The sequence below is a fragment of the Pseudorca crassidens genome, chromosome 2 (assembly GCF_039906515.1).
Source record: "Pseudorca crassidens isolate mPseCra1 chromosome 2, mPseCra1.hap1, whole genome shotgun sequence".
NCBI lineage: Eukaryota > Metazoa > Chordata > Mammalia > Artiodactyla > Delphinidae > Pseudorca > Pseudorca crassidens.
Genome location: NC_090297.1, coordinates 114,115,193 through 114,139,025, shown reverse-complemented (window position 1 = coordinate 114,139,025; position 23,833 = coordinate 114,115,193). Strand labels below are relative to the sequence as shown.

Genomic DNA, 23,833 nt, shown 5'->3' with positions numbered 1-23,833 from the left:
CAGCGCTTTTTTTTTTTGCGGTACGCGGGCCTGTCACTGTTGTGGCCTCTCCCGTTGCGGAGCACAGGCTCCGGACGCACAGGCTCAGCGGCCACGGCTCACGGGCCCAGCCCCTCCGCGGCACGTGGGATCCTCCCAGACCGGGGCACGAACCCGTGTCCCCTGCATGGGCAGGCGGACTCTCACCCACTGCGCCACCAGGGAAGCCCTCAAGTGATTTTTATTGGTAGACAAACCTTGCATTCTCTGGATAAATCTCACTTTATGTGGTGTTTGTTTATATTTGCAAGTATTTTATTTGAGTCAGTTATAGATAATTTCTGAGTAAATATACATAAATGAGATTAGCTAATGGTTACTATTTTAATATTTGGGGTTTTTTTTTCCTGGAAAAATTCTTGCTGGTCTGGTATAATGAAAATAGTGCTTCCTAAAATTAGTTGGGATTGCCAACAAACACATGAAAGGAGGCTCAACATCACTAATCATTAGAGAAATGCAAATCAAAACTACAATGAGGTATCACCTAACACCAGTCAGAATGGCCATCATCAAAAAATCTACAAACAATAAATGCTGGAGAGGATGTGGAAAATAGGGTACCCTCTTGCACTGTTGGTGGGAATGTAAACTAATACAGCCAATATGGAGAACAGTATGGAGGTTCCTTAAAAAATTAAAAATAGGACTACCATCCGACCCAGCAATCCCACTACTGGGCATATACCCTGAGAAAGCAATAATCCAAAAAGAGTCATGTACCACAATGTTATTGCAGCTTTATTTACAGTAGCCAGGACATGGAAGTAACCTAAGTGTCCATCAACAGATGAATGGATAAAGAAGATGTGGCACATATATACAATGGAATATTACTCAACCATAAAAAGAAACAAAATTGAGTTATTTGTAGTGAGGTGAATGGACCTAGAGTCTGTCATACAGAGTGAAGTAAGTCAGAAAGAGAAAAACAAATACCGTATGCTAACACATATATACGGAATCTAAAAAAAAAAATGTTCATGAAGAACCTAGGGGCAAGACAGGACATGAGGTTACGGGGAGGGGGAAGGGTAAGCTGGGACAAAGTGAATGGACATGAGGTTACGGGGAGGGGGAAGGGTAAGCTGGGACAAAGTGAGAGAGTGGCATGGACATATATACACTACCAATTGTAAAACCGATAGCTAGTGGGAAGCAGCTGCATAGTACAGGGAGATCAGCTCAGTGCTTTGTGACCACCTAGAGGGGTGGGATAGGGAGGGTGGGAGGGAGGGAGACGCAAGAGGGAAGAGATATGGGGATATATGTATATGTATAACTGATTCACTTTGTTATAAAGCAGAAACTAACACACCATTGTAAAGCAATCATACTCCAATAAAGATGATTAAAAAAAATCAGAAACCATTACTTGTGATCCTACTTGATGAAATGAGAAACTTTAGAGTTTTACTTAGAATTAAAATATATGCTAATAAGCATGAAGTTTACAAAGGGTCCTGCTATAAATGTACTATTACTAATGTAAAAAGTTAATAAATAAAACCCTCAATTAAATAGTGTCAGAGGCCCCACGTGGGGGCTCTCAAGCTTTTACGTGGCTCGCCATGATTGCAGATGCCAAACTGCAATTCTCTGCTCATCCTGAATAAACCCAATTTTGCTGGAGAAATATCTGGTCGTCTATTTGTTTTAGGTCAACATTTATAATAAGAAAGCAGTGAGAATATGTGGGAAGTGAAGTTAATAGAATATTCTGGGGTTATTTATCCAAGATTCTCTTCTCATTGGTCCTGCTTGAATGTTCCATGCCTGCCTTATCATACACTGGTCTCTGCTGGACATGCTGACCTTCCTCTTTCATGGTGTTTATAACTGTTTAAAGTCTCTTAAATATTTTTTTATTCTATTTATCACCCAGATAAATGTATTTAGGCTATTTACTTTGTTATTTATTGGTGTATAAGTAAACAAAAATTATCTCAGGCTAATTCAAGGAAAAACATTTTTTGCAAAGTTAAAATTAGAACATAGAAAGCTGGAAAGAGCTTCACTTGAATACTTGTAATTTTAGAAGCTGGATAACCAAAATCACAACTTTTCTTGAAACCATCACAGCACTGAAGTATCAGGGCAACCAATTAACCCAGAATTTAAGGAAAGATTCCTCCAAGGAAATAGGAGATGCATTGCTTACTTGGGACAGATGCCAGATGCTACATAAGCCAGGAAGAATAATTCAGCTAAAATTGTTAATAAATTCCTAAAGTCTAGCATGAGTATATAGAACCCCTAAGAGTCACAGATGGATTTTTCCATGGACCTCACCAGGGGCTCCTGAAAGATTGGAATCAAGGATATAGGCTAGAGAAATCCTTCCTTGCAGCACAGGCCTGAGATCTGAGAAAGGCAGGAAGTCCCAACCAGATCCTTCTCCACTATCTCCCACACAGAAAAAAACCTTAACCTGGGGAGGGGAGGGGAGGGGAGGACAGTGGGGGAGGGCAAAAAGCTCTACCGTCTTCAGGGCACAGGTGAAGACACACAGCAATTGGAGAAAGAGGAAAAAGTGGGGAAGGGACACTAAAACATCCTGTCCTCAACTATTAGAGGTTCCATACTGCTGAGAGGAAGGCAGGAACACTTAGGAGGCCCAAGCCCTAAAACTGAAAGACAATGCTTAATAATGAGACTGAGTCAGAATAAAGATAATGCCCCTACTCTCCGTCCCAAGCAGGTGAGCAAGCATAGAGTAATAGGAACATTCTACTGCTGCAAGAGAGGCAGCAGCATGACCATAAACCTTGAGGCACCTCACAAAGGAAGTATCGAAGCCTGAGAGTGAGGCAGACATTAAGAAAAACTCTTTAGCAAATAGTCCTACTGTACAAACAAGGTAATGCCAGAGGAATTTGAAGGCTGTTGAAACAACAACAAAACACACAAACCCAGTTAACTCCTAACTCACTGACTGAAACCGACACACTTGATGCTTAGCAAAAAAAAAAAAAAAAAGAAAAAAGACAAGTTCACTTTGAAGCCAAGAAAATAAAGATAAAAACACTCTTGACCTCAGTGTCTATTGTTGTACACAAGATGTCTGCATTTGGATGAAAAGTTATTAAAAACACACAAAAAAAGCAAGGAGAGGGAAGCCCCCAGGTGCCTAAGAGGGTCTGCACTTGCCCTATGAATTCTTTTGCCCAAGAGACAGTGACACTAGCCAATTAAAACAAACAAACCAAAAAAATTACACAAAGATAGGTTGAAAGAGACAGAGAGAGAGAGAGAGAGAAGGGAGCTGACTTCAAAAGAAAGGAAATAGGTTTATATTTTAGAACCATTGAAAGCACTTTTTCTTGCTTTTTAAATATGAGGCCCCACATTTACATTTTGTACAGGACCCCCAAATTATGTAGCCACCGGTGCTTATACCCTTCACCATGACTGGGGAAAACTGAGGAGAAGGCAGTTTGAGTTTGAGCGGGAAGAAGAGAAAAGAGAGTTAACTAACTAAGTTAGTCTGGGACCAAGAGGTTGGGAACTGGGCAGAGACACCAAGGGACATAGCAGATGGAGGAGGAGAGGAGGAAGTACAGGAGAGGAAGAGGCTAGGAGGGGTGGGGGAGGAGGACCGGAAAGAGAAGTGGAGCGGAGCCACAAGGTGTTCAGCTCAGCTCCTGTGGGCAGAGTTGATCCTCACCAGGGAGCAGGAAGCAGCTGGTACTTGAGTCGTGGCCCCACTGTGGATCTGCAGCATCCCAGGCAGCTCCACTCCTGAATGTACACTCAGCTATGTCGGAAAAGGACAGATCTGAAGGAGCGGAAGACAGGGGCTTCTCAGGAGCTGGCTGAGGAATACTGAGAACACGGGGAGCTGAGAAAGAGCAGAACTGGATGCCAACATCAAGGGATAAAATGTGGGTGGGGGGAAGGTGACCATGACCAGGAAAATAAAAGAAAAGAATTGGGAGAGAAGGAAGTGGTTATACAGGTCACTGATAATTATGTGCTCCCTGTATCAGGAAACCCCAGAGGAGAAAACTTGGATGGGTCATATATTAGTGAATATGTGTAGAATCTAGAAAAATGGTACAAATGATCTTATTTGAAAAGCAGAAATAGAGAAACGGACGTAGAGAACAAACGTAAGATACCAAGGGGGAGGGGAGGTGGGATGGATTGGGAGATTGAGATTGACATATATACACTATTAATACTCTGTATAAAATAGATAACTAATGAGAACATACTGTATGGCACAGAGAACTCTACTTAGTGCTCTGTGGTGACCTAAATGGGAAGGAAATCCAAAAAAGAGGGGATATATGTATACATACAGCTGATTCACTTTGCTGTACAGCAGAAACTAACACAACATTGTAAAGCAACTATACTCCAATAAAAACTAATAAAAAAAAAGAATTCAAGATGGCAGGATACCCTAGCTATCCTAGGGGAGTCCAGCATTCTTCCCTGGGTCACCAGACAGCCTGGGGATCCTTCTTGACTCATTGGTGAAGACTTGACTCTTTGGTGCTTAGACCACCAGCATTCTCATGTTCTTTCTAACAGCTCTTACTTGGTGCTCCTCCAAACACCATCACAGCTCTTGAATTCCTGCCTCCTCAGGACACAGATGTGAGCTCCCCTCCCCACATGGTCTCACACAGTCATCTTACATTCCCCTCCCCACCAACAGAAACTTGAACTTCCCTGCTAGAGAAATCCACTGCCTCTTATAACCATTTGCCTTTTACTGGCCTCATTTTCTCTCCCTCTCTGCTTCAAGTTTTTTGCTTGCCTTTCTGGCTTCAGGAATCTGGTCTGTGTGCTTCTCGCCCCTCACAGCAAATCTTTTCCAGTAAAAGCCACAACTACTGAAGCCCGCACGCCTAGAGCCCGGGTTCCGCAACAAGAGAAGCCACTGCAATGAGAAGCCCGCGCACCGCAACGAAGAGTAGACCCCGCTTGCCGCAACCAGAGAAAGCCCACGCACAGCAACAAAGACCCAACACAGCCAAAAAAAAAAAGAGAGAGAGAGAAAGCACTTTTAAAATATATCTAGGGGCTTCCCTGGTGGCGCAGTGGTTGGGAGTCCGCCTGCCGATGCAGGAGACACGGGTTCGTGCCCCGGTCCGGGAAGATCCCACATGCCGCGGAGCGGCTGGGCCCGTGAGCCATGGCCGCTGAGCCTGAGCGTCCGGAGCCTGTGCTCCGCAACGGGAGAGGCCACAACAGTGAGGGGCCCGCGTACCGCAAAAAAAAAAAAAAAAAAAAAAAAAAAAAAAAAATATATATATATATATATAGGGATATCTGAAGAATTTCCTACAGTGCAATACAGCACTAAAGACTTGAATATGAAAAAAAGAAGTTAAGAGATATGAAGACTAACATGAAATCCAATATAAGCCCAATAGAAATTTCATTAGGAGACAAAACACATAATGAGAAGAGGAAATATTTGAAGAAGTAATGGCTGGGAATTTTCCAGAATTAATAAAAGGCATAAATCTTTAGATTCATTAAAAACAAAAGCTCCAAACAAATTAATGATTTGAAAAATAATCTTAATCTTTTATAGTGAAGAAAGCAGCTCAAAGATGTAGGTAACTTAGAATATAAATCAATTTAAAGCAAAGTTCCTTTCTCTTAGATTTCAGTTTTTTCTTAATAATTTAATCAATATTTAATAAATACCAAGGGACATGCTGAACACTAAGATGAGAAAGTGTAGAAGACAGAAGCTCACACTCTAGAAAAAGAAACATGTAAACCAACCATAAATCTAGAGTGTTGTGCACCAACCATAAATGTAGAGGTTGATGATTCTACTGTGAGAGAAAGTACAGGGGTGGAATGAGCCTCATTAAATCCACTTTATCCATATTTGTACTGCTTACATGGCCTTGCTCACTCAGAGCCCCAAATATTGGCTTCAATAATCATATAGGACTGAGGCAGTGAGACTATATACCCATGAGAATATTTCAAGTGGTTTTTAATTCAGAAATTGATGAAGATATCAAGAAGGTTGAACCTACATAATGAGCACCCATATAACACCTTGTGTGTTAGATATCAACTTTAACTCTTCCATAAGAAGCCGATGAGAATCTTGGACAGTCAGAGAACATTTTCTTGGCCATGCTGCTTAATGGTTCGCACCTGTTTCAGAATCACTACATAAGAAGGATAATAGTCAACACACCTATTAGGTGCCTCTTCTCGTGCCAATTACATTTAATATCGTTTTTTCCCAGTTTATTTTTTAGGGACACATAATCAGATAGAAAGTAGGTGAAACCATTCTTTGCTATGTGTTTACTCAAGAATTCTCCTTAAGAGCATCCTCTACGAAAACTATTTTAAGAAGACTTTGATTTTCCCTCATATGTTCTGAAAATGCTGCCTAAAAGTTTAATTATTATCCTGCTATGGTCGTTATATGCTTGTTTACTTGTCTACCTTGCTTAATGGCTAATCACCTAAAAGAAACTTTGCCAACACCGGATGTATTAGTTGGCTAGTGTTGCCATAACAGCTACCACAGACTGGGAGACTCAAACAACAAAAATGTATTTCTCAGTGTTCTAGAGGCCAGAAGTCCAAGATCAAGGTGTCAGCAGATGTGGTTTCTCCTGAGGTCTCTCTCTTCAGCTTGTAGATGGCCATCTTCTCACATCAATGTCCTCAGACCATAGTTCCTCTGTGCATGCACAACCTCTTGACTCTTTGTGTGTATGAATTTCCTCTTCTTATAAGGATACCACTCACATTAGATTAGGGGCCACCCTAGCAGCCTCATCTTAACTTAATTACCTTTCCAAAGGCCCTGTCTCCAAATACAGCTGCATTCTGAGATGCCGGGCATTAGGGCTCCAACATATGAATTTTAGGGAGACACAATTCAGCCCATAACACAGGATATAGTCACTTTCAAAATCTTCACTTTACCTCTTTCACTTTTCAAAGTCTTACTGACTTTCAAATTTGTTTTTCTAACAGAGGTGCCCTATAGATGTCTAGACTTCAGAGACTGTTGCTATGGCTTATGAAAGTAACCTCTAACTTCCAAAAGGTCTATAATTTTGTATTGTTTTCTTATTAATAATTGTTGCCCCAGTGTTTACACTTAAATAGACATCTCTGTTTTTTAACATGTAGAAATAAGTCTAACTTTTCTTTATTAAGCCCAAAAATCAACATTATATTTTTCCTCTCCTTTCACAAGATGCGCTTAAAGAAGAGAAAAGTAGGAAGAGTCACTCTAGTATCAAGATTTAGTATAAACCTAGAGTAAATAAGATTACTTTACTACATTGCATTGGTGCAAGGATAGACTTATAGAAGAAAGGATCAGAATGAGTCCAGAAACAGACCCATATACTTACATATGGACACTGAAATTACAACACAACTGGTACTGCGTATCAGTGTTATTAAGCAATTAACTAACATTGAAAAAATACAATTTTACCCCATTTCACACTGTACACAAAAATCAAATCCAGGTATATTATAGATACAAATGTAAGAAGTAAAGTAGTTAAGCTTCTCAAAGATAAAATTGTACAGAGGCTTGCAAAGTGGGATCCTCAGACCAGAAGAATCTGCATCATTTGGAAGTCATAAGAAATGCAGATTCTTGGGCCTCTTCCCTGACCTAAAGAATTAGAAACTCTGGAGGTGGGTCCCAACAAGATACACTTTAAAAAGCCTTCCAGATGATTCTGATGTCCACTCGAGTTTGAGAACCATAGATTAAGGAGAATATCTCATGACCTTGGGGTAGGGGTAAATAAATTACAAGAGTAGAACAAAAGTCATAAAGAAAAATGTCAATAAACTGTATCCCATTAACAAGAAATCCTTTTCATCAAAATACAACTTTAAGAGAGTGAAGAGTAAACCAAGACTTGTAGAAAATATCACAATGCATATCCAACAAAGGATTTGTATACAGAAATTATAAAGAACTTCAATTCAACAATTAAAAGACTGAATCCCCTCCCCACCACACACACACACACACACACACACACACACACACAAATAGCTAAAACCTTAAACTGGTACTTCACAAAAGAGTGTATATAAATAGCTCAAAGGCATATGAAAATATGTTAAGTACAATTAGTCAACAGGGAAACATGAGCCAAAATAACAATTGGATGCTCTACACCCACGCCAGAAGGGTTAAAATTAAAAGGGTTAATATATCAAATATGAATTAGGATGTGGATAAGATAGAAGGTAGATTGGTATAAACACTATGAAAACCTGTTTGTCATTATTTATTGAATGTAAAAATTATATATAACCTGTGACCCAGGATTTCATTTACATGTATATTCCAAGAGAAATGAGTGTTTATGTTCACAAAATACATGTACAAAAATGTTCAAAACTGCATTGCCCAACACACCTAAAATCTGGAAATAATTTGAATTTCTATCCAGAGTGGAATGAATAAATTTTGGTATATTCACACAATGGTATACTACACAGCAATGAAAAATAATAAATTACTGCTGCATGTCGCAACATGAATAAAATCACAAAAATAATGTTGAGTGAGAGAAGGCAGACACAAAATAAGTCTTACTGTATGATTCTAGTAACATGAAGTTCAAAAACAGAATCAAAACTAAACTCTGGACATGGAGATCAGAGTATTTGTTGTCCTTAAAAGATGTTATCTGGGAAGTGGAACCAAGAGGGAGATTTCTGGGGGCTGAAAATATTCTTTATCAGGGTAGTGGATTGTGCTTGTGTCCCTTCAGGAAAGCAGATCTAAAATAGGAAAGGAGAGAAAGTCAAAGTACACTGCAATGACAAAGGGAGCTTTCTAGGTAAGACTTTATTTAGGGGCATGATGCCAGGTATTAGGAGTGGGACACTCAGTAAAACAGGAAAGGATAGAAAGCCAGTAAAATGGTGTGTTATCAGATTGGCCACCACTATGGAAAACTAGGATCTGATCCCACTGGAACCCTCTGATGAATCCTGCAGACGGTGGCTCAGTGTTCTCAGCCTGAGGCAGATGAGGGGAGCGCATACCCATGACCCCTGTCCCCTAAGCGTCAAGGATTGCCCCGAGGAGTGTTAATTCCCACACACTTACAGTTTTGAGCATCCAAGCGTGATAAGCAGCTGCTCACAGGTGTTCCAACCACATCATGAGAAAAGCCTTAGCGCAAAAATGCAAGATACCCAGTGCAGATCAAGTTAGGCTCTCTAACCAGTTGCCTTAGCAATGGCTGGGGAAAAACTAGAGGGCTAGAAGATGTGATGCAGGTCATAAGAGGTGTCTGACCAGGTTTTTATGAGCAAACAAACAAAAAATATATTCACAAAATCGATCAATTTTTTTCATAAGAAAACTTCCAATAAGCTACAGTGTGGTCAGTAACTGCTTATCTCCCGGTGACATCTAGTGGTGAAATATAGACATTCACAAGCATCAAGTTACAGCTTCTCAAGGTGTCTAAAATGAAATTCTTCTGAAAATTCTATGTAGCTAAGCTTCCCTCCATTCTGAATCAAAAACCCAGTGCCTGATGTGCACAGTCACCTGCAGTAAGAGCTGTTCATCTGTTGGGACACATCTTAACCTACCACTTTAAGAAGAGCAGGCAAACTCAATTTGGTACCTTGTAAGTAAACTACATTAATGTGGGGAACTTTGTAACAAGACTGCTGTTAAGTATAGGATTTTATCTGACTCTGAGTTACTTCCTCCATATTTTTTCCCATAGTTACAGTCAGCCTTAAATGAGATCTCTATGTTGCATTTGTAGTCTAAAAATCCTATTTCCTCCAGCTTTTGAGAGTTGCTCTACTTAAATCTTCAAATTAAAATATCTATGAGAAAGTATACCAAGTAAATTCCATTAAGCCAATTTAATTTCATTATTCTAAAACCACAATTAAATAAATTATTGTTTCCCAACTTTATATTTTTATTAAAAGTATACTCATTGGGATCAATTCTTTTTCATATGAAAAAATTATATGTGGTAAAAACTAATTGAGAAGTCAGTTGTTAAAATTTACCTGTAAAGGGGGTTTCCTTTGTGGTGCAGTGGTTAAGAATACGCCTGCCAATGCAGGGGACATGGGTTCAAGCCCTTGTTCAGGAAGATCCCACATGCTGCGGAGCAACTAAGCTCATGAGCCACAACTACTGAGCCTGCGAGCCACAACTACTGAGCCTGCGTGCCACAACTACTGAAGCCCGCGTGCCTAGAACCTGTGCTCCACAACAAGAGAAGCCACTGCAGAGAGAAGCCCGCACACCGCAATGAAGAGTAGCCCCCACTCGCCGCTACCAGAGAAAGCCTGTGCACAACGAAGACCCAATGCAGCCAAAAATAAATAAAATAAAATAAATTATAAAAAAATTTACCTGTAAAGGCTTTGCTTTTGTGAGGGTTTTTTTTTTTTTTGGTAGCCATTATTTCTACCAAAATGCATTAATGACCAAGGAGAGGGGGTTGTTACTGGAACCTGGAATGAGAAAGAGCCATACAGAGTCAGTCCATTTGAGAGGAGCAGTGATCTTTACTTGAGGGACAGAGCTAGCCCAAGCCAGTGACACAAGCCAAATATATTTATAATACTAGTTTTAAGCTTTTTTTCCTGCTAATTCCAGTATCTGCATTTCTGTGGATATGTTTTTTTGGTTTCTTTTTACGTGTTCCATTTTCATCACATATTTCACAGTGCTTTATGATATACTGGACATTGTTTATAGATAGCAGTGGAGATTTAATTATACAACTCTTTTGCTTTATATTTATTTCCAAGAATGTGCAATCTCATTCCAGTATGTGGCTACTAAAGTGAAAATGTGTTTATTCAGATATCACCATGTATCAAGTTAATCTTGGCCTAAGGCAACAATTTTTAATATTGACTTCATCTCTGGTTAGCCTTCCTCCTAGTGCCACAGCTGTTCCTGCCTAAGTCCAATTTCTTTGATCTTATCAATGTTTAATCCTGGGATCTGATGGGAGTTGGAACTCAGTTTCATCTTTTGAACCCATGGTAGAAGAGCCCTTTGTACTAGGCACCTTGCGAATACATGAGACTAGAGTATATCATCTAGTCTCATGTATTCTCTAGACTAGGTCCACAATCACTGCCCTTTACTCAGCAAAACTGGAGTGGTAAGCCCGGGATAATTGTTAGTCCGAGTAAATATTGCTGCATTTGAGAGTCTTCTAGACTCCAGTCTCTCGAACCTGTTCCCGCCATTGTTAATCTTTCATCTATCTCAATCTTGGCAGGCTTTCTTCTCCAACGTTGCCTCCAGACACTGCCATTTTTGATAGTCATGTATAAAGAGGTCCTGTCTCTGAATATCAGTCCATCTGGGATTTTCTTACATCCACTTCTCTTCAATAGTTTCATACATAACTACAAGTTTTATAGTATCTAAATTTTTGGTGTTACCATGGGAACAAAGATTTTCTACATCCTTTCATATCCTAGCCAGAAAATTGCTTATTGTGTTTAAATTGTAGCCAAATTGCAAAGAAAATTAGAGTTTCTTTATTTTGTCTATAACTGATCTGGTTTTTCCCACAGTTATCTCCTGCTGGGTAAAAGGAAAAGAAAGAAGAAAAGGATGCAGTTACGTTAAAAGTCAGTGTAGGCTCTAAGACTGCATTTTTCTATCATGAGCCTAGGAGCTCCTACTGTAAAAATAGAACACATATGGGACATATTCTCTGGGGTTACAATTCACAAAAGTTAAGATATATTTAACTCCACTAGGTTCAAGATGACGGAGTAGAAGGATGTGCACTCACTCCCTCTTGCGAGAGCACTGGATTCACAACTAACTGCTGAAAAATCATTGACAGGAAGACACTGGAACTCACCAAAAAAGATACCCCACATCCAAAGACAAAGGAGAATCTGCAATGAGATGGTAGGAGGGGTGCAATCACAATAAAATCAAATCCCATAACTGCTGGGTGGATGACTCATAAACTGGAGAACACTTATACCACAGAAGTCCACCCACTGGAGTGAAGGTTCTGAGCCCCATGTCAGGCTTCCCAACCTGGGGTTCTGGCAAAAGGAGGAGGAATTCCCAGAGAATCAGACGTTGAAGGCTAGCGGGATTTGAATGCAGGACTTTGACAGGACTCGAGGAAACAGAGATTTGACTCTTGGAGGGCACAGGCAAAGTAGTGTGCACATTAGGACCTGGGGGAAGAAGCAGTGACCCCATAGGAGACTGAACCACACCTACCTGCTAGTGTTGGAGGGTCTCCTGTGGAGGGGGTGGGGGGTGGCTGTGGCTCATTGTGGGGACAAGGACACCGGCAGCAGCAGTTCTGGGAAGTACTCTTTGGCACGAGCCCTCCCATTAGCCCAACCAAAGAGCCAGGCAGACTCCAGTGCTGGGTTGCCTCAGGCCAAACAACCAACAGGGAGGGAACCCAGCCTGACCCATCAGCAGACAAGCGGATTAAAGTTTTACTGAGCTCTGCCCACCAGAGCAACACCCAGCTCTATCCACCACCAGTCCCTCCCATCAGGAAGCTTACACAAGCCTCTTAGATAGCCTCAGCCACCAGAGGGCAGACAGGAGAAGCACAAAGTACTACAATTTTGCAGCCTGTGGAACAAAATCCACATTCACAGAAAGACAGACAAGACGAAAAGGCAGAGGGCTATGTACCAGATGAAGGAACAAGAGAAAATCCCAGAAAAACAATTAAATGAAGTGGAGATAGGAAACCTTCCAAAAAAAAAACAGAATAATGATAGTAAAGATGATCCATGACTTCAGAAAAAGAATGGAGACAAAGATTCAGAAGATACAAGAAATGTTTAACAAAGACCTAGAAGAATTAAAGAACAAACATTTAGAAGAATTAAAGAACAAACAGAGATGAACAATACAATAACTGAAATGAAAACTACACTAGAAGGAATCAATAGCAGAATAACTGAGGCAGAAGAACGGATAAGTGATCTGGAAGACAGAATGGTGGAATTCACTGCCACAGAACACATTAAGAAAAAAGAATGAAAAGAAATGAAGACAGCCTAATAGGTCTCAGTATTAAACGCAAAAATATTTGCATTATAGGGGTCCCAGAAGGAGAAGAGAGAGAGAAAGGACCCAAGAAAATATTTAGAGAGATTACAGTCGAAAATTTCCCTAACATGGGAAAGGAAATAGCCACCCAAGTCCAGGAAGAACAGAGAGTCCCAGGCAGGATAAACCCAAGGAGAAACACGCTGAGGCACATAGTAATTAAACTGACAAAAATTGAAGGCAAAGAAAAATTACTGAAAGCAACAAGGGAAAAACAACAAATAACATACAAGGGAACTCCCATAAGGTTAACAGCTGATTTCTCAGCAGACACTTTACAAGCAAGAAGGGAGTGGCATGATACATTTAAAGTGATGAAAGAGGAGAACCTACAACCAAGATTACTCTACCCAGCAAGGATCTCATTCAGATTCGACAGAGAAATCAAAACCTTTACAGACAAGCAAAAGCTAAGATAATTCAGTACCACCAAACCAGCTCTATAACAAATACTAAAGGAACTTCTCTAAGTGGGAAACACAAGAGAAGAAAAGGACCTACAAAAACAAACCCATAACAATTAAAAAATGGTAATATGAATATACATATCGATAATTACCTTAAATGTGAATGCTCCAACCAAAGCTCCAACCAAAAGACAAAGCCTCACTGAATGGATATGAAAACAAGACCAATATATATGCTGCCTACAAGAGACCCATTTCAGACCTAGGGACACATACAGACTAAAAGTGAGGGGATGGAAAAAGATATTCCATGCAAATGGAAATCAGAAGAAAGCTGGAGTAGCAATACTCATATCAGGTAAAGTAGACTTTAAAATAAAGAATGTTACAAGAGACAAGGAAGGACACTACATAATGATCAAGGGATCAATCCAAGAAAACGATATAACAATTATAAATATATATGCATCCAACACAGGAGCACCTCAATACATAAGGCAAGTGCTAACAGCTATAAAAGAGGAAATCAACAGTAACACAATAATAGTGGGGGAATTTAACACCTCACTTACACCAGTGGACAGATCATCCAGACAGAAAATTAATAAGGAAACATAAGCTTTAAATGACACAATAGATGGGATAGATTTAATAGATATTTATAGGACATTCCATCCAAAAAGAGCAGATTACACTTTCTTCTCAAGTGCACATGGAACATTCTCCAGGATAGATCACATCTTGGGTCACAAATAAAGCCTCAGTAATTTTAAGAATATTGAAATCATATCAAGCATATTTTCCAACCACAACGCTATGAGATTAGAAATCAATTACAGGGAAAAAAATGTAAAAAACACAAACACATGGAGGCTAAACAGTACGTTACTAAATAACCAAGAGATCACTGAAGAAATCAAAGAGGAAATCAAAAAATACGTAGAAACAAATGACAACAAAATCACAATGATCTAAAACCTATGGGATGCAGCAAAATCAGTGCTAAGAGGGAAGTTTATAGTAATACAATCCTACCTCAACAAACAAGAAAAATCTCAAATAAATAATCTAACCTTACACCTAAAAGAAATAAAGAAAGAAGAACAAATAATACCCAAAGTTAGTAGAAGGAAAGAAATCATAAAGATCAGAGAAGAAATAAATGAAATAAAACCAAAGAAAACAATAGCAAAGATCAATAAAACTAAAAGCTGGTTCTTTGAGAAGATAAACAAAATTGATAAACCTTTAGCCAGACTCAACAAGGAAAAGAGGGAGAGGACTCATATCAATAAAATTAGAAATGAAAAAGGAGAAGTTACAACGTACACCACAGAAATACAAAGCATCCTAAGAGACTACTACAAGCAACTCTATGGTAATAAAATGGACAATCTGAAAGAAATGGACAAATTCTTACAAAGGTATAACCTTCCAAGACTGAACAAGGAAGAAATAGAAAATATGAACAGACCAATCACAAATAGTGAAATTGAAACTGTGATTAAAAATCTTCCAATAAACAAAAGTCCAGGGCCAGATGGCTTCACAGGTGAATTCTATCAAACATTTAGAGAAGAGCTAACACCCATCCTTCTCAAACTCTTCCAAAAAACTGCATAGGAAGGAATACTCCCAAGCTAGTTCTATGAGGCCAGCATCACCCCGATACCAAAACCAGATAAAGATACTACAAAAAAAGAAAATTACAGGCCAATATCACTGATGAATATAGATGCAAAAATCCTCAACAAAATACTAGCAAACAGAATCCAACAACACATTAAAAGGATCCTACACCATTATCAAATGGGATTTATCCCAGGGATGCAGGGATTCTTCAATATATGCAAATCAATCAATCTGATACACCATATTAACAAATTGAAGAATAAAAACCATATGATCATCTCAATAGATGCAGAAAAAGCTTTTGACAAAATTCAACACCCATTATGGTAAAAACTCTCCAGAAAGTGGGCATAGATGGAACCTACCTAAACATAATAAAGGCCATATATGACAAACCCACAGCAAACATCATTCTCAATGGTGAAAAACTGAAACCATTTCCTCTAAGATCAGGAACAAGACAAGAATGTCCACTCTCACCACTATTATTCAACATAGTTTTGGAAGTCCTAGCCACGGCAATCAGAGAAGAAAAAGAAAGAAAGGAATATAAATTGGAAAAGAAGAAGTAAAACCGTCACTGTTTGCAGATGACCTGATACTATACATAGAGAATCCTAAGGATGCCACCAGAAAACTACTAGAGCTAATCAATAAATTTGGTAAAGTTGTAGGATACAAAATTAATGCACAGAAATCTCTTGCATTCCTATACACTAACAATGAAAGATCAGAAAGAGAAATTAAGGAAACAATCCCAATCACCACTGCAACAAAAAGAACAAAATACCTAGGAATAAACCTACCTAAGGTGGTAAAAGACCTGTACTCAGAAAACTATAAGACACTGATGAAAGAAATCAAAGATGACACAAACAGATGGAGAGATATACCATGTTCTTGGCTTAGAAGAATCAATATTGTGAAAATGACTATACTACCCAAAGCAATCTACAGATTCAATGCAATCCCTATCAAATTAGAATGGCATTTTTACAGAACTAGAACAAAAAATGTTAAGATTTGTACAGAGACACAAAAGACCCCGAATAGCCAAAGCAATCTTGAGGGAAAAAAACAGAGATGGAGGAATCAGACTTGCTGACTTCAGACTATACTGCAAGCCTACAGTAATCAAGACAATATAGTACTGGCACAAAAACCCAAATATAGATCAATGGAACAGGATAGAAAGCCTAGAGATAAACCCACGCACCTACGGTCAACTAATCTATGACAAAGGAGGCATGGATATACAATGGAGAAAAGACAGTCTCTTCAATAAGTGATGCTGGGAAAACTGGACAGCTACATGTAAAAGAATGAAATTAGAACACTTCCTAACACCATACACAAAAATAAACTCAACATGGATTAGAGACCTAAGTGTAAGACTGGACACTATAAAACTCTCAGAGGAAAACATAGGAAGAACACTCTTTGACATAAATCACAGCAAGATCTTTTTTGATCCACCTGGAGCCTGTGCTCCGCAACAAGAGAAGCCACTGCAATGAGAAGCCTGCACACGGCAGCGAAGAGTAGCCCCCGTTCACCACAACCAGAGAAAGCCCGCACACAGCAACGAAGACCCAACGCAGCCAAAAATAAAAATAAATTAATTAATTTTAAATAAAAAAGAGTCATGTACCACAGTGTTCATTGCAGCACTATTTACAATAGCCAGGACATGGAAGCAACCTAAGTGTCCATCGACAGATGAATGGATAAAAAAGATGTGGCACATATATACAATGGAATATTACCCAACCATAGAAAGAAATGAAATTGAGTTATTTGTAGTGAGGTGGATGGACCTAGAGTCTGTCATACAGAGTAAAGTAAGTCAGAAAGAGAAAAATAAATACACATATATACGGAATCTAAAAAAAAAAAATGGTTCTGAAGAACCTAGGGGCAGGACAGGAATAAAGACGCAGACGTAGAGAATGGACTTGAGGACACGGGGAGTGGGAAGGGTAAGCTGGGATGAAGTGAGAGAGTGGCATGGACATATATACACTACCAAATGTAAAATAGCTAGCTAGTGAGAAGCAGCCGCATAGCACAGGGAGATCAGCTCAGTGCTTTGTGTCCACCTAGAGGGGTGGGATAGGGAGGGTGGGAGGGAGATGCATGTGGGCGGGGATATGGGGATATATGTATACATATAGCTGATTCACTTTGTTATACAACAGCAACTAACACAACAATGTAAAGCAATTATACTCCAATAAAGATGTTAAAAAACAAAATAGGTGTTCTCTGACACACAATGAGATCTGAGACTCAAATGAAAACAGTCCCTGTTATTACACGTAGAGGTTTCTCCAGTGCTCCATGAGAGTGGAATGTGGCCGAACTTTTGTCAAACTCAGTATATTTATAGGCTTTTTTACTAATGAGAACTCTAGTGCTGTATGAAATGAAAGTTCTAAAGGAAGCTTTGCCACACTGGACACACACACACACACACACACACATATATATATATATGTATGTATGTATATATATATATATATATATATATATATATGGATTTCTCCTCAAGTATGTTCTCCAAGGATGGCATGCCAACTGAAGCTCTTCCCAAACTCACGTGTATACAAATCCATTCCCCTGGGACTGCTTCTTTGAGACAAGAACATCTTAGGGGAAATCACTGGCACATTTTTCTTGGTGGCACCTTCTTTATCTTTCACTGCCTTCTTGTTGCTGAACTTTTTCCAGTTTGGATGCTGTGCAACACTTATTGACCTTTCTTGTAATGTTTCAGTATGCTCAGATACCCTGGAAATACTCTGCATCTAGAACTGAGAAAAAAATAAAGAATAACAGGCCTTATATTAGATATTAGGAGAATCCAACATTTTTCTTCTGAAGAATTCAAAACAAAGGAAGAAAATCAAAATGATGTTTGGTCCACTTTCAACTGTTAAGTTCCAACTCTGTTTTTCTATTTTTTTTTTAAAGAATTTATTCAGGTAGGAAGAAAGATCAACTGAGGTGGGCCTTTAGAGTGGTTAATTGTTTTAAGTGAGCAGTTTTCTTCTGAGGAAATTAGGCACCATTTTAAACTGCACTGAATTATCTTTAAGAAGAATATGTACAGTAAGTTTTCAAGCATCATAAGGGAGTAGAACAGTGATGTAATGTGTTTGCATTATCTTGGAGGAATAGTTGGGGCCGTGAGACCCAACTCGCTTCATTGTCAACTCTTATTAACCACATTCTTTTAAGAGAAGCACAATACTTTCTTTATTGCGTAAGTTATGCTTTGAAGGACATAAAAAGAAGATTCTGGAAGTTCTACAACCAAAATTTTTTTAAAAGCTAGGCTGAAATGAGACTTCAATGTGCGATATTAACCCATTCTCTAAAGTGGATCTACCAGAGCATCAACCAAATGACAACTTGTAGACCTGAAATCTCCTTCTCTCATAGTTTTTTGAAACAAAAGTAACGACTAAGTTAAAGTTTCCATACCATGAATCAAAATAAAAACTACCTTAAAGTTTAAGATGTTAATTTAATTAACCATATTCAAATTTGTTTGTTTTTGTGGGTTTTAAACTGGAAGTGTATAAAAGCAGGTAAAAGGCTTGAAAGCTTAATCTTTCCCAGTCTTATTTTTTATTTTGCTTGACCAAACCTACTCATCATTCCTACTGCCACCATCTGACCCTAATTAGACACATATTATCCACTTTTAACTCTCAAATGGAGCAAGATTGAGTGCAATATAACCTACTGACACATTAATATTCTCTCTCCCCCTCTCTCTCTCCCTCTTCCTACCTCCCTCCCTCCCTCTCTCTCTCTCTCTCTCTCTCTCTCTCTCTCTCAGATACACACAATCACCCATCCCTCACTCTGGTCAGGCCTACTGCTCTTATAACCAGGAGTCAGCCATCTTGAACCTGTATGAACAAGAGAGGGAGAACATAAAGAAATCTACAGAGGGGCTTCCCTGGTGGCACAGTGGTTAAGAATACACCTGCCAATGCAGGGGACACGGGTTTGAGCCCTGGTCCGGGAACATTCCACATGCCACGGAGCAACTAAGCCTGTGCGTCACAACGACTGAGCCTGCGCTCTAGAGCCCGCGAGCCACAACTACTGAGCCTGCGTGCTACAACTACTGAAGCCCCTGTACCTAGAGCCCGTGCTCCACAACAAGAGAAGCCACCACAATAAGAAGCCCACGCACTGCAACGAAGAGTAGCCCCCGCTTACCACAACTAGAGAAAGCCCATGCACAGCAATGAAGACCCAACACAGCCAAAAATAAAAATAAATAAAATAAATAAATTTACATTTTAAAAAACAAGAAAGAAATCTACAGGGATTTCCCTGGTGGTCCAGTGGTAAAGAATCCGCCTTACAATGCAGGGGACAAGGGTTCAATCCCTGGTCAGGAAACTAAGATCCCACATGTCATGGGGCAACTAAGCCCACGTGCCACAACTACTGAACTCGCACACCTCAACCAGGGAGCCTGGTTGAGGTTCCATATATATGTGTATTTATTTTTCTCTTTCTGACTTACTTTACTCTGTATGACAGACTCTAGGTCCATCCACCTCACTACAGATAACTCAATTTCATTTCTCAATTTCATTGCATGCTGCAAACTACAGAGCCCAGGTGCTCTGGAACCTGCATGCTACAACTACAGAGCCTGGTGCCCTGGAGCCTGTGCACCACAACTAGAGAAAGAAAATCGACCGCCACAACTAGCAAGAAGCTTGCATGCCGCAAAGAAAGATCCTGCATGCTGCAACTAAGACCCAACACAGTCAAAAATAAATAAAATAAATAAATAAATAATTTGAATAAATAAATCGCTATTGGATAAAAGATAAATTAAAAAAAAAGAAATCTACAAAGAGACAACCAAGTTGAATTCATTGAGCATGGTACCAGAAGCTGGGGATACAAAGGTGAGTACAATTAGATCATTGTACTGAAGAGGAAACAGACTCAGAGTCATGTGACTGACCCAAAGACCTACGGCCAACAAGCAGAGCTGGAATTCAAACCTGGGTCTGACTGACTCCAAGGCCTGTACTCTTAAATACCATGCAGTAAGCCCTTCACATGACCACCTTCAAAGGACCTACAATCTAGTAAGTAGAAAGAGATTAATGAGTACTGCCATGTTGTTTTGTTCTGAGAAAAGGAGTGGGACATAGGAAAGGAAACTCATCCATCCTGGGCAGGAGAGAAGAACTGTTAAAGCTTCTTGGAAGATGTGTTCCTCTAGCTGAGTTGTGAAAGACCACTGTAGTAAGGCAAGGATTAAGGGAAAGGGCATTCTAGGCAAAGAGAACAACACAGAGAAAAACAAAATAGTAATATAGTCAGGGAACTGCAAATTTCATATTTCTGAATCATCAAGTCAGGAAGAGCACAGAGGAAGATAAAGCTGTTGAGGTAAACAGGAGTCAGATTAGGGGAGGGGAGAAGGGGGTGCCTGGAATGCCAAGTAAGGAGTTGCCAACTGAAGGGCTTAAAATGGGAGATGTGGTAAGACCTGTGGTTGGTGACAGCCACTCTGGTGGTGGTGAACTGGATGCCCTAAGGGGAGTGAGATTGGCAGCCAGGAGGCCAGACAGAAGTAAAGCAATAAAAACTTTTGTGTGCTCTTTGACTAGGCGGGCTCATCCTTCTACACAAGGACATGGTGGGAAGTGGTCCCAGAAATAACAGAGCAGCACAGAGGCCAGTTCAGAAGTATGCCAAATGGGACAAATGATACTACATCCCAAATACACCACAGGTGACCTTGACTCCTCAGACTTATGACCTTTGGCTTAGCTACAATTTAAGGAAAGATCCTAAGATTATTCTATAGTTTTTCTAGATTGCAGATAGTTCAAAGTTAAGGACTATTATCTTATTCGTCTCTGTAGATCCCACACTATTCACTATACACACAGTGGCTTACACATAATAAGTGCTCTGTAAATGTTTTTTTTTTAAATCCTTTCATCCTACAATTGAGTGCTTTCTATACACCATGTTCTAGGGACTAAGGAAACAGATTAGGACCATACTCTCATGGAGCTTATTTTCTAGTCTGGGAAACAGACAATAAGCAAGTAAACAAATATATAATATTTTCAAGAAGTGATACTACTTAATACGGGGATAGAGTAATAAAGGTTCTATTTTATTATAGATAAGGTAATCAGAAAAGGCCTCTCTGATGAAATGAATATTTGAGTAAAGCCGTGAACAAGTTATCTGAAAAAGAGTATTCCAGGCAGAGGGAGTGTGCATGGCATGTTTATGAAATAGCAATAAAGCCAGGGTAGCTAGAGTAGAGTGACCATAAGGAAGAGGGTAGGAGGTGAGATTAGAGAGGTAACTGGGGATCAGGTGATGCAGGGACTTAGAGGGGAATTATTTTAAGCATAATAGAAGATGAAATTTCACTTCTTTATGGTGCGTCCCATTCTCAAGGAATGCAAATGAAGTAGTATTAGTCATAAACAATCCTAGAGGTAAATCTACTGTCCAAAGGCATTGCAAAGCATTCTTCTTTTTTTTTTTTTTCTTTTTGTGGCTGCATTGGGTCTTCATTGCTGTGGGCGGGCTTTCTTTAGTTGCAACGAGCAGGGGCTACTCTTCTTTGCAGTGCACAGGCTTCTCATTGCTGTGGCTTCTCCTGTTGCACAGCATGGGCTCTACGCGTGCAGGCTCATAGTTGCTGCACGCGAGCTCAGTAGTTGCGGCATGAGAGCCCTGTAGTTGCGGCACACAGGCCCTAGAGCACACGGGCTTCAGTAGTTGCAGCACGTGGGCCCTAGAGCACATGGGCTTCAGTAGTTGTGGAGCATGGTCTCAGTAGTTGTGGCACACACGCTCTAGGGTGCACAGGCTTCAGTAGCTGTGGCGAGCATTCTTTAAATAAGCTTGGTTATTAGATTATCTATTATTTGGAAATCTATCCACCACCACCCCCATTGCATTGCCTCCAATAAGACAATTTAGAATAGGCTAGGGGAATAAAAAACGATTTCTGAATTTACAGTTCAAAAATATCTTTTGAAAGGTAATATTTCTGTTCTAGCGCAGTCAATCCATTAAGGCATGCTTTAAAAAAAAAATGCTAAGGCTTTTCTTCCCCAGTCATGCAGGGTTCTACTTCTTATCACACATCAATGGGTCCCTCCTGACCACTGTCTCCATGAGATTAACTCTTCAAACCTCAGATTCCTCGCATCGCTCAATAGGCAGCAGAATTAAGTCAATTTGGGTTGCATGACATTCCATGATTCTGGAGCATTCGGTATAAAAGATCTGCAAGTGATTCTAGTCCAAGCAGTGTGTATAAATGCTAAGAGATTGCCCTGGAATGAGATGACGATTAATAGACATTTCTCACACAATGATGAAGGCCAAGCATGGAGCAGTCTGTGTTACTAAATCCCCTATGAGCATGGCTTTCCCTGCAACACCTTCTAGTGTCACAAAGTGACAAAACAGCAAGATACAAAAGAAATGGCTTGGGTCAGAACAAGGGGAGAGGGAGCTTGGGAGTGGAAAGAAGAACATGGAACAGAGGGAGATATGAAGAGGCAAAGTACTTTGGAATGAGCTGAGGGAAGGATGAGAATGAGCAGAGGAACACACAGGAAGGTAGGACAGAGATTGATGCCATCCTGCACTGTTGCTTACCTGCATGTCTGTGTCCTCCTGGACTGGACCCCCAGTATCTAGGTGGTTTCCGGGTAGTGCATCCCCAGCACGGAGCCCCCAGAGCCCCGCTCACAGCCAACACTAAACTGTTTGTGGAGGTACAAGAAGAAAAGGATTGCTCTCTTCCCTCACTTGCACCATATATTTTTCTGACTTCTATAAAACCTAGTTCTGCGAATTCTTTTTTTTCTACCCAGTTTCTTTCATTCCCCCCTCTCTGTTGTATAAGTCAGCTCAGGTGTGCACCCTCTGTTCTATAACCAAAATGTGAGGCCAGAGACAAACTGACAGGACCAAAGAGGGACCATCTATGACCAAGGTTGCCCAACAGACTTAAGAAGAGAGACTACACAGAGGTGGAATCAGAAAAGAGGCAATTGCAATATCAGAAGAGAAGCAAAAAAGAAGTGAGCTGCAAGGCTGCTGAAGTGGAAAACTCAGATCTTCTTGTGCCTACAAACATTTGCTGTGACAGCCTTTTCTTGGGGCCGTTGGCATGCCTCATGGGCTAAGGGCAGTGTTAAGATGGGCTCTGTCTAGGACAGAGACAAGAAAATGTACTCACGGGAGAAAGAAGGATGAAGGAGGATTCCAGGGTCTGGGTGTGAGGAAGATAGCCGAGACAAGGAACTTAAGACCAGTTGGAGCCAGCTTGGAATTGTAAAAGGGATCTGCACGTGATGGGAGCTTATAAAGGGGGAAGCCTCAAGCATGGAACAAATTGAAGGTCCCTGAAGGCAGACAGAAAGAGCCAGGTCTCACCCAAAAGAAATAGCAGAACAAAGCCACCCGATTCCCCTGTGCAAGCAGCTTCCCTGTACCCACTGGACTCCAAGATTTCTCTCTAAAAGACTGGACCCTGGTGCCCGGAACTACAACACCCATAGTGCCCCACGCGCAGGCCGAGTGACTCACCCTTTTCTGATCCCCACTAGCCAATGGGCTTCGCCAATTTCCT

General features: G+C 40.2%; 1 protein-coding gene across 2 annotated transcripts in view; it reads right to left on the bottom strand.

Moving 5' to 3' along the window:
• LOC137219535 (T-cell surface glycoprotein CD1b-2-like) overlaps positions 1 to 23,743 on the bottom strand; it is a 40,518-nt gene extending 16,775 nt beyond the window's left edge. Inside the window, exons 1-3 of one of the 2 annotated variants that reach the window (XM_067728277.1) lie at positions 22,855 to 22,965; positions 19,041 to 19,088; positions 17,855 to 17,981 (exon numbers count right to left, since the gene is read on the bottom strand). In XM_067728277.1, the coding sequence (XP_067584378.1) occupies positions 17,855 to 17,975 (121 nt within the window). In that variant the 5' untranslated portion in view covers positions 17,976 to 17,981; positions 19,041 to 19,088; positions 22,855 to 22,965. Of the gene's footprint in view, positions 1 to 17,854; positions 17,982 to 19,040; positions 19,089 to 22,854; positions 22,966 to 23,440 lie in introns of those variants that run through there. The other variant, XM_067728276.1, reaches the window with a different exon arrangement.
• Positions 23,744 to 23,833: the final 90 nt, after the last annotated feature.